The sequence below is a fragment of the Mustela nivalis genome (assembly GCF_964662115.1).
Source record: "Mustela nivalis genome assembly, chromosome: 14".
Lineage (NCBI taxonomy): Eukaryota > Metazoa > Chordata > Mammalia > Carnivora > Mustelidae > Mustela > Mustela nivalis.
The window spans coordinates 79996767-80010067 of NC_139033.1; the positions used below are offsets into that span (position 1 = coordinate 79996767).

General features: G+C 45.7%; 1 protein-coding gene across 17 annotated transcripts in view; it reads left to right on the top strand.

Annotated features, from left to right (window-relative positions):
- Positions 1-13301, top strand: part of LDLRAD4 (low density lipoprotein receptor class A domain containing 4) — a 413486-nt gene that overhangs the window by 369743 nt on the left and 30442 nt on the right. Inside the window, exon 1 of one of the 17 annotated variants that reach the window (XM_082697580.1) lies at positions 4881-5210. The exons of 15 other annotated variants lie outside the window; for them this stretch is intronic. Coding sequence is in view for 1 of the 2 variants with exons in the window: in XM_082697575.1 (XP_082553701.1) it covers positions 5876-5945 (70 nt within the window). In the remaining variant the exon portion in view is untranslated. Of the gene's footprint in view, positions 1-4880; positions 5211-5624; positions 5946-13301 lie in introns of those variants that run through there. One more of the 17 variants, XM_082697575.1, reaches the window with a different exon arrangement.

Below are 13301 nucleotides of genomic sequence, written 5' to 3' on the forward strand. Positions count from 1 at the left end.
TCAGTAGGAGGCCTGGATTCTACCCTCATTTCCTTTGCGTGGTGTGCACAAGTCACGAATTCTTCAAGCCCCAGTTTGCTCATTTAATCCGAATGAGGAGTTTGAATGAGTCCAAAGTATCAGAAGAAACTTGGATGTGCAAGTGAATCACCTGGGGTTTTTGTTCAAATGCAGACTCTGGTTCAATAAGTCCAGGGCAGGATCCAAGATACTGCATTGCTAACCGATGCTGAAGTTCCCTGGACCAGTTTGAGGGGTAAGAGTTCAGAGATGACGTCTTGGTCTGTCCTCCAAGCACCCTGCACAGGTATTCTTAGCTTCATTTTACAGCTGAGGAAGCAGGGGCTTAGCTCAAGCTGACACAGTCAGACGGCAGGACTGGTACTCCGACTTGGGTCTAACTGGCCTCGGATTTTAGCCACTATAAAAACTTCATAATGCCTTCCTTTTTTTTTTTTTTTTTCTGGGGCTTGGAAGAGTAGCTGCAGTTTTCAGAGGTGTGTAACTCACTTAGTAAGGAGTAGCTTCGCCATTATAAAAATCTGTATCACCATGAACATAGAATAATACATAATTCTTTTTTTTTCCATTAGAAGAAAAAATATTATGGTGGGAGGGATACTGTGTAAGATAAATGCCAAAGTCTGTTAATACAGGGGGTATTGTTGCATATTAGGAAGCTATGTAAGGCTATTCAATTTAGACTAATTTACTTAATAAGCTTTTAATCCGCCTTGTCAGCTTGCTAGTTCCATCGTGTTGCATATTTTTATATTTGCTGACATTTCTACCAGCAACGATGGGGTATCAAGCACTGTGGTTGGAGGATATGCAAAGTGTTCATATTCCTACAGAAAAACCTTTCTGTTGCTTTTCTTTTCTTTCTTTACTTTCCTTTCTTTTTCTTTTTTTTTTTCTCTTTTCTTGTCTTGTCTTTTCTTCTTTTCTTTTTTTAAGGCAGAGAGAGAGCATGAGCAAGCCAGAGGTGGGGGCGCAGAGAGAGAGGGAGACAGAATCTTAAGCAAGCCCCATGCCCAGCACGGACCCCACTGTGGGACTTCATCTCATGATCCTGAGATCATGACTTGAGGCAAAGTCAAAAGTCCAGTGCTTAATGGAGCCACCCAGGTGCCCCCCTGTTGCAATTTTTAAGCCCTAAGCAAGCATTAGTAAATTATTCCATGCCATAGGCTGATGTCCATAAATATCAAACCGTTACTATGTTTTGAGACTGCAGGAGTCAGCGTTCTTTTAAAATCCTCATTCATGACTTAAAGCATTGCAAACTTACTGAAAATAAACCGTTTTGTTTTCTAAAGGCCAAATTCCAGGACTTAACTTTTATGTGGAAAACTTCACGTCAGAGCAGAATTTTACAGCATAGTTATAAACCTCAAATAGGAATTTGTAAGGGCAGGACCATTGATTCTTAACAGGAGTCACATTAACAAGTATACAAGACACATAAAATGGATCCAAGAGCCTCTGGCAATGTGTGGAGATACAGGATCTTTAACGTGGACTTGTATGTTAGTGCCTAAAAGGAACTGGGCAGTCAGGCTCTAAAAATCCAATCATCGATCTCGTGAGATACTTTAGTTCATTCAGGGACCTTTAGTTTGGATCGTTGTAAGTTCAGTGCCCATTGAGCAGAGTGGGGTAGGTAGGAACTTCTGAGTCAGTCTGCCCAGGGCTCTGACCCCAGAATCCCAGCTTGCCTCTTAGCAGCCAATTTGACCTTGGGCAAAGGACTTACCTTCTCTGAGCCTCAGCTTCCTCCTCTAGAAAGTAAGAATAAGAAAACATGCCTCACAGGGTTGACATGAAGGTAAACAGATATACGGCACTTGAAAGTGCCTAGAACACAACAGATCTTTAAAAATGTTTATAAATGCTAATTTTCTGCTATGTAACCATTATAAAAGTATGACTATATTTATATTATAAATTATAAATAAAGTTTAATATATAAATATTTAATAAAAATAAATAATAAATATTAACATAAACAAGTAAAAATTATAAATATGTACTATTATAAAAGTATGGTATATTTATCTGTGAAAGTTTGTGTTGTGAGTAGGGTACCTGTTGAGTGGTGGGGAGAGATGGCAGGACATGGCCAAGGAGCCCATGGTGATTAAAGCCAAGGATGGAGCCAGGCAAAGTGCTAACCCAGGTTATATGTGACAGAGAAAGATTCTGTATAGCGGAGCACCCCTCTAACACCCAGAGGTAGTTTCTGAAGCTAATGAGCCCTGAGTAGCCCCTGATCTAAAATTTCCTGCCCTGTGCTATCTCTTTTGGCCATTCAGGTCACAGATACTTCCAGTCACTTCGGCTTGTCCCATTCAGATGGGGCTGGAAGCCAATCCTTAGAGCTTGTTCAGTTCCTTAAATAAGGAACTACCTACACATAGCCCCCAAGACAAGTTCAGCCCTACAGTAAATGCTTGTCTGTCAGATTACATTCGAGGTCCACCGTATTTCCTCTGAAGGTCTCGAACCACTTAGTAAATATTTGTCAGATGAACTGATGAAATGAAGGCCTTCACAGAGGAAACCTGAAGATATTGGTAGAGTAGGTCTACGCAGACAAAGGCTCTTCAGGTCCTTGTTGCTGTCAACAGACCCTGTGAAAATGTCTATCATAGGCGACCCTTCCTTGCATCATCTCCAAGGCCTCTGGTGTACACAGGGAAACCACATACAGCCCTGGGACATTTTTTTTTTAACTACTAGCAAAAGCCGTTAGCCCATCAGAGTACTCCTTTGAAAGATGCATATTTAAAGACAAGGAGGGAGGAAAGCATTCTTACATGCAAATGGCTTTTTACACTCTTTCCTACTTTCGTGTTTTTGTTCCCCAGACTAGTCTCTTCCCACACCCTTCTGCTGTGTGTGCTGCCATTTTCCCTGAATTAAAGGAAGAGAAATCTTGGCACCTATCAATTAAAAAGCCCCAGTGTCTCACATGCCATCATGGCCAGCTCGAAGGAGGTGTTGATCAGGGCACAAACCCCTGGCTTCTGGGCATCCCCGGTCTGACCTCTGTGCCTTCTTCCCAAAGTCCTCAGGCCAGTCCTTCAAAAGAAAAAGAACAAAAATAAGGCCACCATGGGAGTGATTTAGCCTTTAGGGGATGCTGAAGATTGGTGACATGCTGGTGTTAAGCCAGCAGCGTGGAGGGTGGGGGGCTGGGGTAAACACGCAGCCAACCAGGAGTGCAGCTCCCATCCAGCAGAGAGCTGCACCAGCCCACAGTGGGGTCCAGTGTGTGGTTTGGGCAACATTTTGAAAACAAGGCGCATCCATACAGTCAAAGTCTTTGAAAGTGATTTTTAGTATATGTGCTGCCGAAGCGAGCACTGAAAGTGATTTTTAAATAGATTTAACGTGGAGAACAATTAAACAGAATGAACAAGGAGTTTAAATAAGATTGACCCCCTCACCGTCCCCCCAAGCGACTCCCTGCCTGAATAGACAGCAATAAGGAGGCCAGTCAAACAAAATAAGTGTATTAAGGCAGAGTGGAATACAATGCAGCCATTAAAGGTGAAAAATGTGTTAGGGTTTTTTTTGGGGGGGGGGGTACCTGATAGGCCTCTTTCCTAATGTTGAACCCCAAAGTGGGCTATTTGGAACCATTTCAAAATGCAGGTATAATCCTTAATAAGTGGCAGAACTGGACTTTCATCATATTGACTAACATTTTCATGATACTAAATCCCTAATTTTTAAAAAATGGACCCTCGTGGCAGTCGTATGCAATCTTGTGAACATTCTCTTTTAAGGACTTGATTTCAGAACAATCCTGTGACGAGAAAGTGCCACCCCCAGATGGCAAGGACCTGGGACTGTAGGGACAAAGGAGAGCCAAAGACCAGCAGGGCCTTCTGAAGCTTGATGCTGTCTGATGCTGGCTCTTCTCTGAGGAGGGTCCCCAGCCCTGGTGGCCACACCCCAGCCCAGTCTCCAGAGCCTCACCCTCTTCATTCACCCAGCCACGTGACTGAGGTGACATGGGGCGGGGAGGGGAAGTAGAACAAGAGGGGAGAATTATGTTTTAAATTTGGAAATTGCTCAAGAAAAATCAGGCTGTCTTGACTGGCACATGCAAATGTACGCAACTGTTAATTTTCTTGCTGAAATTCCCATTTCCTTTATCCACATGAAATCTCTGAAAAATCTTCTTGATGATTCTTTTGTTCCCTCTCTTCCCTTTTGCCCCCTCCCCCAGTATTTCAAACTTGAAATCGGGATGTCCTCTGGCCAACCTGAGGACCGAGTGGGGACTTCAGGCCCAGGACACTGCTGCGGGCCCCAGGTGACATGCCGGGGGCCGACAGCAGGGACGGGCTGCTGACGTAACTGTCTTCGTTTCTAATGCTGGTGGTAACCAACGGCGTTTCGTTTTGCTTTGACAACTCCTCCTACAGCCAAAACTATTGTTGTGGCCCACATGTCATTGCTATTTCTCCTAAACAAGGAAAAACAAAGGCTATTCTAGGCATAGAGCGGGGCTTGGGCTGGGGTTATTTGCAACATCACCACAGCGTGCTGTCCTTTTCACTGTGATTTTTCTGAAAAGTGCTGCAACAGACGCACAGCCTTCTCTTAAGTCTTTTCACGCAGCCCCAGGGGCATCAGAATACACTGGAGGTGTTTTCACACACCTACGAAAAACCGCCTAGACCTGGGGGAGACAGAGACTGCGGTTTGCACAAAATGATCCCGGAAAAAGCGCCCTCCTGAGAGCTGTCTCTGCTCTACCATTCGGATGCTTTTCTCTCATTTTGGAACCTCGTAAAACTAAAACCGCCTAGTAGGAAGGGCAGAGTCCTGACTTGACAACATCTCTGTGGGTGTGTTTCTGCCACCCTGCTTTGAGAAGCAGAGGGGAGAGAAGAGAAGGGGAAGGGCTGGCGGGGAAGTGAGAGCGGGAGGGGGAGAAGCTGAGTGTTTCCTGCTGTGGTTATGACTTTGCCAGTTGCCAGTGCACGGCTTCACTGCGAGAGCTATGTGAACTGCTCCCATCAGTTAGAGAGAGACTCTGGGGAGAGGAGGACCCCGAGGAACAGCCTGCAGCCTGGCTCCCGGTGTGAGAGACGCTGTGGGCACTTCAAGCCAGGACGTGCTCTGGAAGCTGGCTCCACAGGGAGAAGCCTGAGTAGCTAAGCCTCCCCCACCCGTTTGCACGAGCTGCCTGGGTAAGCTCTCTCTGCATTTCTCCAACCTTGAAAGCTTCTATTGGGGATCAAGGGAAGAAATACCGCATTGAGATTTGTAGATCCCCCCCCCCCCCGCTCTCTGCCTTACCGGCTTTGATAGTTACCTGTTAAAAAGATTATTGAATGCAACAGAACAAGGCAGTCTATCTGCATTCTGCTCGTCTGTGTGCCTAACATGTCCCACGTGAGGCCAAATGTGGGACATACAGACGAGTCATTGCTGTCCGTTGCTGTAGACAACACTGGGTGTTCAGCTGCTCGCGCAATCGGAGACCCCGGACTTATTAACCTGCTCTGTGACACCACCGGCTTCCTGCCGCAGAGCTCCTGATTAGTGTGGATGGCCGTTGGTAACCAACTGGTAGCCACGGTCTGCGGTCAGAGCCACGGCATTTGAGTTTAGCACCTGGGCTGGGCCCCACTGGTACAGTAGAGAGAGAGAGACAGACAGAAGCGCGCGCGCACACACACACACACACACACACACACACACACACACACTCTCACACCCCATGCTGGCTATAACTGCAGCTCTGAGCTGCCTAAAGAGGAGATTGCCTGAAGCCGAAGGGATGCTTTGAACTTAGGGGCGGGGGGGGGGGGGCTGCATCACAGTTGGACTCCCCCTTGCAAAGGACCCGATTATGTCCAGAGACCACCTGAACAACAGCACACTGAAGGAGGCCCCGTTTAAAGACCCGTTCTTGAAAAAAGGTACACTTTCAAAGGCCAGCTGCGGGTGATGCCTGTTCTCTGGGGTTTGTGGTGGTGGTTCTTGGAGTTTGGGCTGAGGACAGAGTTGAGAAGAGCAGAAGCTCTTTCTCAAGAAGTTTGTATCTACCCAAGAAGGGTCTGTCCGCTCTGAGAACTCTTCAGGGCTCGACTCTTTGGGGGAAGATGTACTTTAGGCTTTTTCGTCTTCTTTCTCATCTGCAATCAGTTTGTTCCTGCTGGAGATGCTATACATAAACACACAGGTTTGCTGCTTTGGAGTTTTGTTTTTTCAAAAACGTTCTATATGGGAGACTAGCTCTCCCCCAATCCCCGGAAGGTCTATTACTCACTGCTAGACTCATGGGTGTTTTGGTTGTTTTTTTTCCCACCCTGAGTCGTTGCAAACAGCATTTGAAAGAAAAGATGTGTTTCTCAGGATGTGGGTGGTTTACTGGGTTGTTTCTCAGGTCACCCGTCTAGTAACAGTAGACCTTAGAAAAGCCAACTGTGACTCTGAGAGAGAGACTGTGAGAGACAGGCAGAGGCGGCTAGCTAGGGAGCTTTCAGAAACCAGAAACTGCTCTTAAATGTGAAGAAGACGGTGACTTGTGCATCTGTATATGTTTCTGATACGTTTACCTAAATTAATAATGTGGGGGTGGCATGGGGGAAGATTTTAAATGAATCCTATAGAGGGAATTGTGGGTTTATGTATGTGGGGTTTTTTTTTTTTTTTTTCCATTTATAACGCAGTGGAGGGATAGACTTTGAAAAGGTTTGTAATTACACTTACTCCTCGGCTGTGTTTTCAGAAAATCCTGTCAATCATCTTGGATTGGAACATATTTAGCTAGATTTCTTTCTGAAGAGATCATGAGACTCTAGATTCTAAAATGCATGAGGGAAAGTTGTATGGAATGAATGCTTGGACCATAGTCATTTAAAAAGATGTGATTCTAGCTGGATGGACCCGCAGTGTCCACATTCTAGGGATTCAGTAGTCAGTCAGCTCATTTGCTCACTGCTCCTTGCCTGCCAGTGTCATTAAAGGCACCTGGCTTTGGGCCCGGGTCAGGCAGGTGTGGGCCACACCTTCCGCTCAGAGAGCCCCATGCCATTTTTTTTTTTAAAGATTTTTATTTATTTACTTGATAGACAGAGATCACAAGTAGGCAGAAGGCAGGCAGAGAGAGAGGGGGAAGCAGGCTCCCCGCTGAGCAGAGAGCCCAATGTGGGGCTCGATCCCAGGACCCTGAGATCATGACCTGAGCTGAAGGCAGAGGCTTAAACCACTGAGCCACCCAGGCGCCCCAGAGCCCCACGCCATTTGACTGCACTCTGCTTTCATCTCTCCTCGTAGAGATCGCAGGTATCATTTCCCACATTTATTATCATGTAAAACATTTTATATACATATATTAACAGAAATGGGATTCTGTAAACAGGTAATGTATAGCAACCAAAAGGTTCTTTTTCCAGTGACAGTCCACACTGCCTAGAATAGTAATAGTCAAACAATTTTTAGGAACTATGAAAATCTTTGGGAAAACTTCATCACTGAAGTCACTAGGAAATGTCTGGTGGACTATGGTTCTGTGCTAGACATTGTTAAAAGCAGATTAGGCAACTAAGACCCTTCCTTCTACGGATTTCTTTAGCAGTTTATCTAAAATGAACACAAACCTTGTGTGAGTCGTGTGCTGCCTCCTGAGGATTCTAAAGAAGATCACGGTACTATCCCAGAGATGAGTCCATGATGAAGAAGACCAGAAAATGGGCGCTATGAGTGATAAGTCCTATGACAGACAGGGTTCCGGGAGCCTCCAAAGTGAGCCATCATCAAGTAGTTAGGAAAGAGCTTCTTAAGGAAGATAAAGCCTAGGAGGAGAAGCCACATTAGCCTGTCTCTGGGGGGTGGTTCTTTTCCCCGTCCTTCGTTCTACTTGTTATAGGTTGGATTGGAAGAGTCAACCCACTCAAAAAAGAACATTCAAAATATATAATCTAATCATTATGATTATAGCTTTTACTGTTTTGCCTTCTGAGCCTCAAGCTGTGAAGTTATTCATCTAACAGGCTCAATTTTCCCCCCTCAATCATGGTGTTTAATGAGTGTGAATTTTCGTTCAGCCATTAAAGTCTCCAAGAGTATTTTTAAACAAGCAGTTCACAACCTTGAGGCAATCATGGTCCATGTAGATTCCAACTCCTGCCCCCACCCATCTTCCTGCCCCCTCTGCCCAGTCTCTGTAGGACCAGGGAAAGGATTTACCAGCCTTTAGGAACACTCAGTGCTTTAAAAGTGTCACAGAGCCATAAAGAGAGAGTAAGACACCCTCCAAGGCTGCCATCTTCTCACCACACCCCCTGTGCCCAGGAGAACAAAGAGGAAGGAGAGGCAGATACTCAGTTGCTGTGCCCAATCCATGGTAGAGACCTAGGAAAGCTCCTGGGAGAGAGGGGCTGCCCAGAATAAGCCTGGGTGGCAGCTAGCCACAGTCTCTGTATTCCCAAGGGACTCTAGCACTTGGGGAGAAAAGTGGAGTGCTGTCATTTGTTAGACTGCGAGAGGCCCTTTGCCGTGATGTGTAGGGATCTGTGGCAAGCATTCAGCCTTTTAAGCGGCGTTCCAGTATTCTACATGGCAACTTTCCTGAATGCTGGCTGCCAAGATATTTCCTTGGCTGGGTGAAAGGAGGGGGCTGAGGGGAGGCTCAGACTTTGCCCCCCCACCCCATTTTTAGGGTCCGTAAGGGCATAAATTACACATCTGGAGCTTTATAATGAAACATCTAGAAAACAGGGCTCCTGGGAAGGATGATATATTAATGGAGGAAAGACCAAGTGGAAGATGGTGTTAACCTTCCCACAAATAGAAATGAGTGTTATATTAGGAACCCAAGGTGGTAGAACCACGCTTCCCCAGAGTTCTTTAAAAATAGTACAGACATTCATGCCTCTAGTATGAGTCAGTTTAGTTCTCCATTGAACCAGAGAATAGACCAACAGGCCTCACACAGCTTCCTCCTTTCTTGTAATTCTCTACTGCACAGCCTGGCATTTCTTGGGGATGTTTCTATAAAAATAGAAGGATGCCATCATCACCATCATCGCTGTCACTGTTTCATAGTAATAAAATAAGGTGCTGTGATGCCTTCCTATAAGTTTTAGGCTAAATTTATTATAAAATTTCTGGTGTTTGGATTGCGATGACTCATCCATTATAACATCGTGAACTACAGCCTCATGAAAAGAGGGGGAGTGTGAAAATTTGACTGTGGCCTAAAATTGTTTTCTCACATGGATTGCTTTTTGGCGTCCCTCTGTGGATGTCAGTCTCTACCGGAATCAAGGAAAACTGACCCGTGGGCTGCGTTCAGAGTCCAAACTGGGCACATGAAATTTTGGAAACCCTAAAATATACCATTATTTTCTCAGAACTCTACTATTACTGTAGATTTTTTTTTTAATCTTTGTTTTTAATTGTTCTTCCAGAATTCATTCTCTCCTTAGCCTCCTCTTTCTACCCCATCCCCACCAGAATCCCTGGCATTTTTCCTTTCCGAGCACCATCGCACATTGCCTCTCCTCGACCGTAAGAAAACAGACAGCATCTTGTAAGGCCAGGTGTGGGCAGACCAGGGGGAGAGGGGGAGGGGCAGCAAGGTCCCAGGGCAGTGCCAGGTCTTAGCTGTTATCTGGCTCGCTTCTGTGCATAGATTATTGCTCCTAGGCACAGAGTTGGGTGCCTCTTGATTTAGGAAGCATGCATGCACCTGTCTGAAGAATATGCCTCTTCAAGGCCCGTCGAAGAGTCTCCTACAGGGTGGGTAACAGGTCACACCGTACCTCTGTATATACACCCTTGGCACCCTGGGCCTCCCAAGCTTCGGGCACCATGGAGAGGAATCAGTGACGTGCAAAGCAATTGGTACACACACACACACGCGCACACGTGTGGGAAAACAGGTGGCCAGGGACCGCTCCCTTGAAGAGATGGTGGTTTCAGCAAGAAGCAAAGAGTGTTCAGCCTGCCTGAGCCCTGACTGTGCAGTACAGGAAATTGCTACCTAAGGTCCCCAGAAGCCCCTAGAGGGTCTGTGGTTGAGATCAGGAGTAGAGCAATCTTGAAACTGGACACCTTGAAGAACAGGTGTGCTGATTTTCATCTGGTATTCACATTCGGAAGTGAGAAAGCAAGGTTTGTTTTGTTTTTCTTAATGGAGAGCTTCTTTTCTTTTTTAAGACGCGTTTATTTATTTATCTGATAGAACACAAGCAGGCAGAGAGGCAGGCAGAGAGAGAGGAAGGGAAGCAGGCTCCCCGCTGAGCATGGAGCCCGATGCAGAGCTCAATCCCAGGACCCTGGGATCATGACCTGAGCCACAGGCAGAGGCTTAACCCACTGAGCCACACAGGCACCCCTGGAAAGCTTCTTTTACTTGTCCTGTGAGTTATTTTCTTGAGGCATAAAATCAGGCCATTGGCAACAGAGCCACATCCGGGGACTGCAAAACACTGCCCAGCTGCCTCTGAGCAGTATTCATGCAGGAGTGAAGGGTTTAGGATGCCAAAGGAAAAGACAGGATTCACTATCACCATTATTGCACGATGTATGGAGTGAGAGAAGGGGGACTGGGTTTCCCATCGACTGTGTCCAGGCTATTGCTATCCTAGAGTGGTAGGGTCTTTCCTTAATTTGCCTTTTATGAGGCATGTTTTAGTAGAATTTTCCTGTTTAAAGGACGAGAGGGTGTGGGAGGGCAAATATGAAGAGGGCCTGCTCACATACCCTTGTCTTGATGGGAGAGGCTATCAGTAGCAGAAGTCTCTGGAGTCTGGACGTCATCATGCTTGTCCCCAAGACAACTCACTCACTCTGTTTGTTCCAATTTTGACTCTGAGAATTCTCTGAACCCCTCTTGGAGGAGTACTTCTAGCCCCCAAGAGAGTAGAACCTTCCTACTTCCCTGTTATTGACGTTTGAAAAAGCAGTCTGTTTTTATTGACTATGTATTTGCCCAGAGTCAAAGTGAAGGTCAGCTGCTCATTTGACTGGGGCTGTGCCGCTCTGTCCCCAGGGGCTCCGCTTCAGGCTCCAAGGAGCACCGCAGGTGACTCCAGACTGCAGCAGGGGCTGCCTGGCTGCTGCCGTGCTTGTCGTTGTTCCTGTGTCTGATTAGGACTTGGTTGTTAGGACAGTGGCCTTTGGGACCCAGGCCAGTCCCTGCAGGAAGGGCTGCCTCTCACGCTGGCCCACAGGATGTAGTAGCCAAGGCTCTGATTGGACTTCTGTCACCCAGATTGGCCAGCTGGGCTATACCACCAGGCTTTTTGCCTTAGTGAGTGGCACCCTGGGAACCCAGCTCCTGCCAGCCTGTGCCCTTGCCCTGCCCCAGGCGAGTTCCACACTGTTTCGAAGCCTAGGAACCCCGCTGCGGTCTCTGTGTGTCCTGTGTTGCGTAGGTGCACCTGTTGTAGCTGTCCTTGGGCATGAAAGCTCAGGACAGTGGCCCAACAGCTGTTCTGACCACATCTCAAATCCTGGAGACTGGAGTATCCCCAAGAAGTCCAGGCCATTAGTGTTTGTACTAGAGTGCCTGCTGTCCATCAGTCTAAACCATTTCTCCAGCTGGGGCGCAGGGATCTCTGGGGTGTCTCTAAGACCCCAGTCTCCAGTGGTCGGTAAGACCAGATCTCCTTCATATATCTTAACCGAACAAACATGTCACAGCAGATTGAAGGTGAAGCAGAGGAGAGAATCCCGCTGCCTCTTATTAAGGCATATATCGTGAAGACATGCGCAGAGGGGTAAAGCCGTGCCGCTCCTATCACTAAGTTTTTGTTTTGAGAAATAGTGTATATAATTGTTATATACGTTAACATGAGTTTATTTTTTTAATGAATAAATTCTTAAACTTTTCAGTGTTAATTGCAAATATGGCAAATATCAGTAGATGTCACCCGTACAAATTAAGCTCTTTGGGAGTTACCAGTAGCTTTTAAGAGGATAGAGGGTTCCTGAGAGCAAAGCACTGGAGAGCTGTGACTGTAAGCGGAGCAGGAGCACAGAGCCCCAGGAGGAAGTGCGGCAAGTTTGGGTGTGTAGCGGGGGTGGGGTGGGCTTGCCTGGCCTTGGCTCCTCAGTAGGGCCAGCATGGGGCCCATGGCACATAGCATGTTGATATGAAAGCTGGTGAAATACAACCTCAGAGCTGCTAGTCCCCTTTAAAAAAAAAATTCCGGGGCGCCTGGGTGGCTCAGTGGGTTAAGCCGCTGCCTTCGGCTCAGGTCATGATCTTGGGGTCCTGGGATCAAGTCCCGCATCCGGCTCTCTGCTCAGCAGGGAGCCTGCTTCCCTCTCTCTCTCTCTGCCTGCCTCTCCGACTACATGTGATTTCTCTCTGTCAAATAAATAAATAAAATCTTTTAAATAAATAAATAAATAAAATAAAATAAAATAAAGGATTCCATACACTGTTTCCCACAACCGAGATCTTTTGTACTCTTGCTGGTGATGAACTTTCTAATGTAATGTTAGATCAGAAGATTCATGCCTTTCAGATGATATAAAATGTTCTTTGTGCTGTCTCAGACCAAAAGAAATCAAATCCAGAGTGAACAAAGATCTAAATGTAAAAATGCAATGTGTAAAAATCTTAGGGAAAATATTTTTAGACTATTAGAGCAGACCTTCCTAATCAAATAGGAAGCTTAGAAGCCATAAAAGAAAAAAAGTAGTATTTCTATGACATAAAAATTATTTATATCTTCCATAAACTCACAGCAAAGTTAGTGAGTGACAGATGAGGAGAAAATAGTTGCAACATATGTAACAAAGCTTTGTGGTCTTAATGCATCAAGGTTGCTTACCAATAAATGAGAAAATGACAAATAAGCTAGTATGAACGACTGTGATTATGAAAAAAAAATACAGATTGCCAATATTCACAAGGGAAGATCTAAAATTACTAGTAATTGGTAAAATACAATTTAAAGCAAGATATATATTTTGCCCATCAGATTAGTGCAAATGAAAAGGGTGAGTATTCAGTGTTTGAGTAGTGTGGGAGGCAAGAGACCTTTCCGAAGGCCGAGTCTCGGTAGCCATCAGTATTTAAAAGAATATGTCCTTGACCCAGAAATTTCAATTTTAGGAATCTTTCCTGTAGGGATACTCAAAATGTGGGTCAACACTCAAATTCACACATACATACACATGCACACACAATCTTTTGATCTTAATGGGAAAAAAGATACCTAAACGTCTATCACTTGGAGAGTGTAAATTCCAGTACATCAGTATTCTGGACTAGACATCCACCATAAAGAATGAGGTTGGTTTTTATATATTCT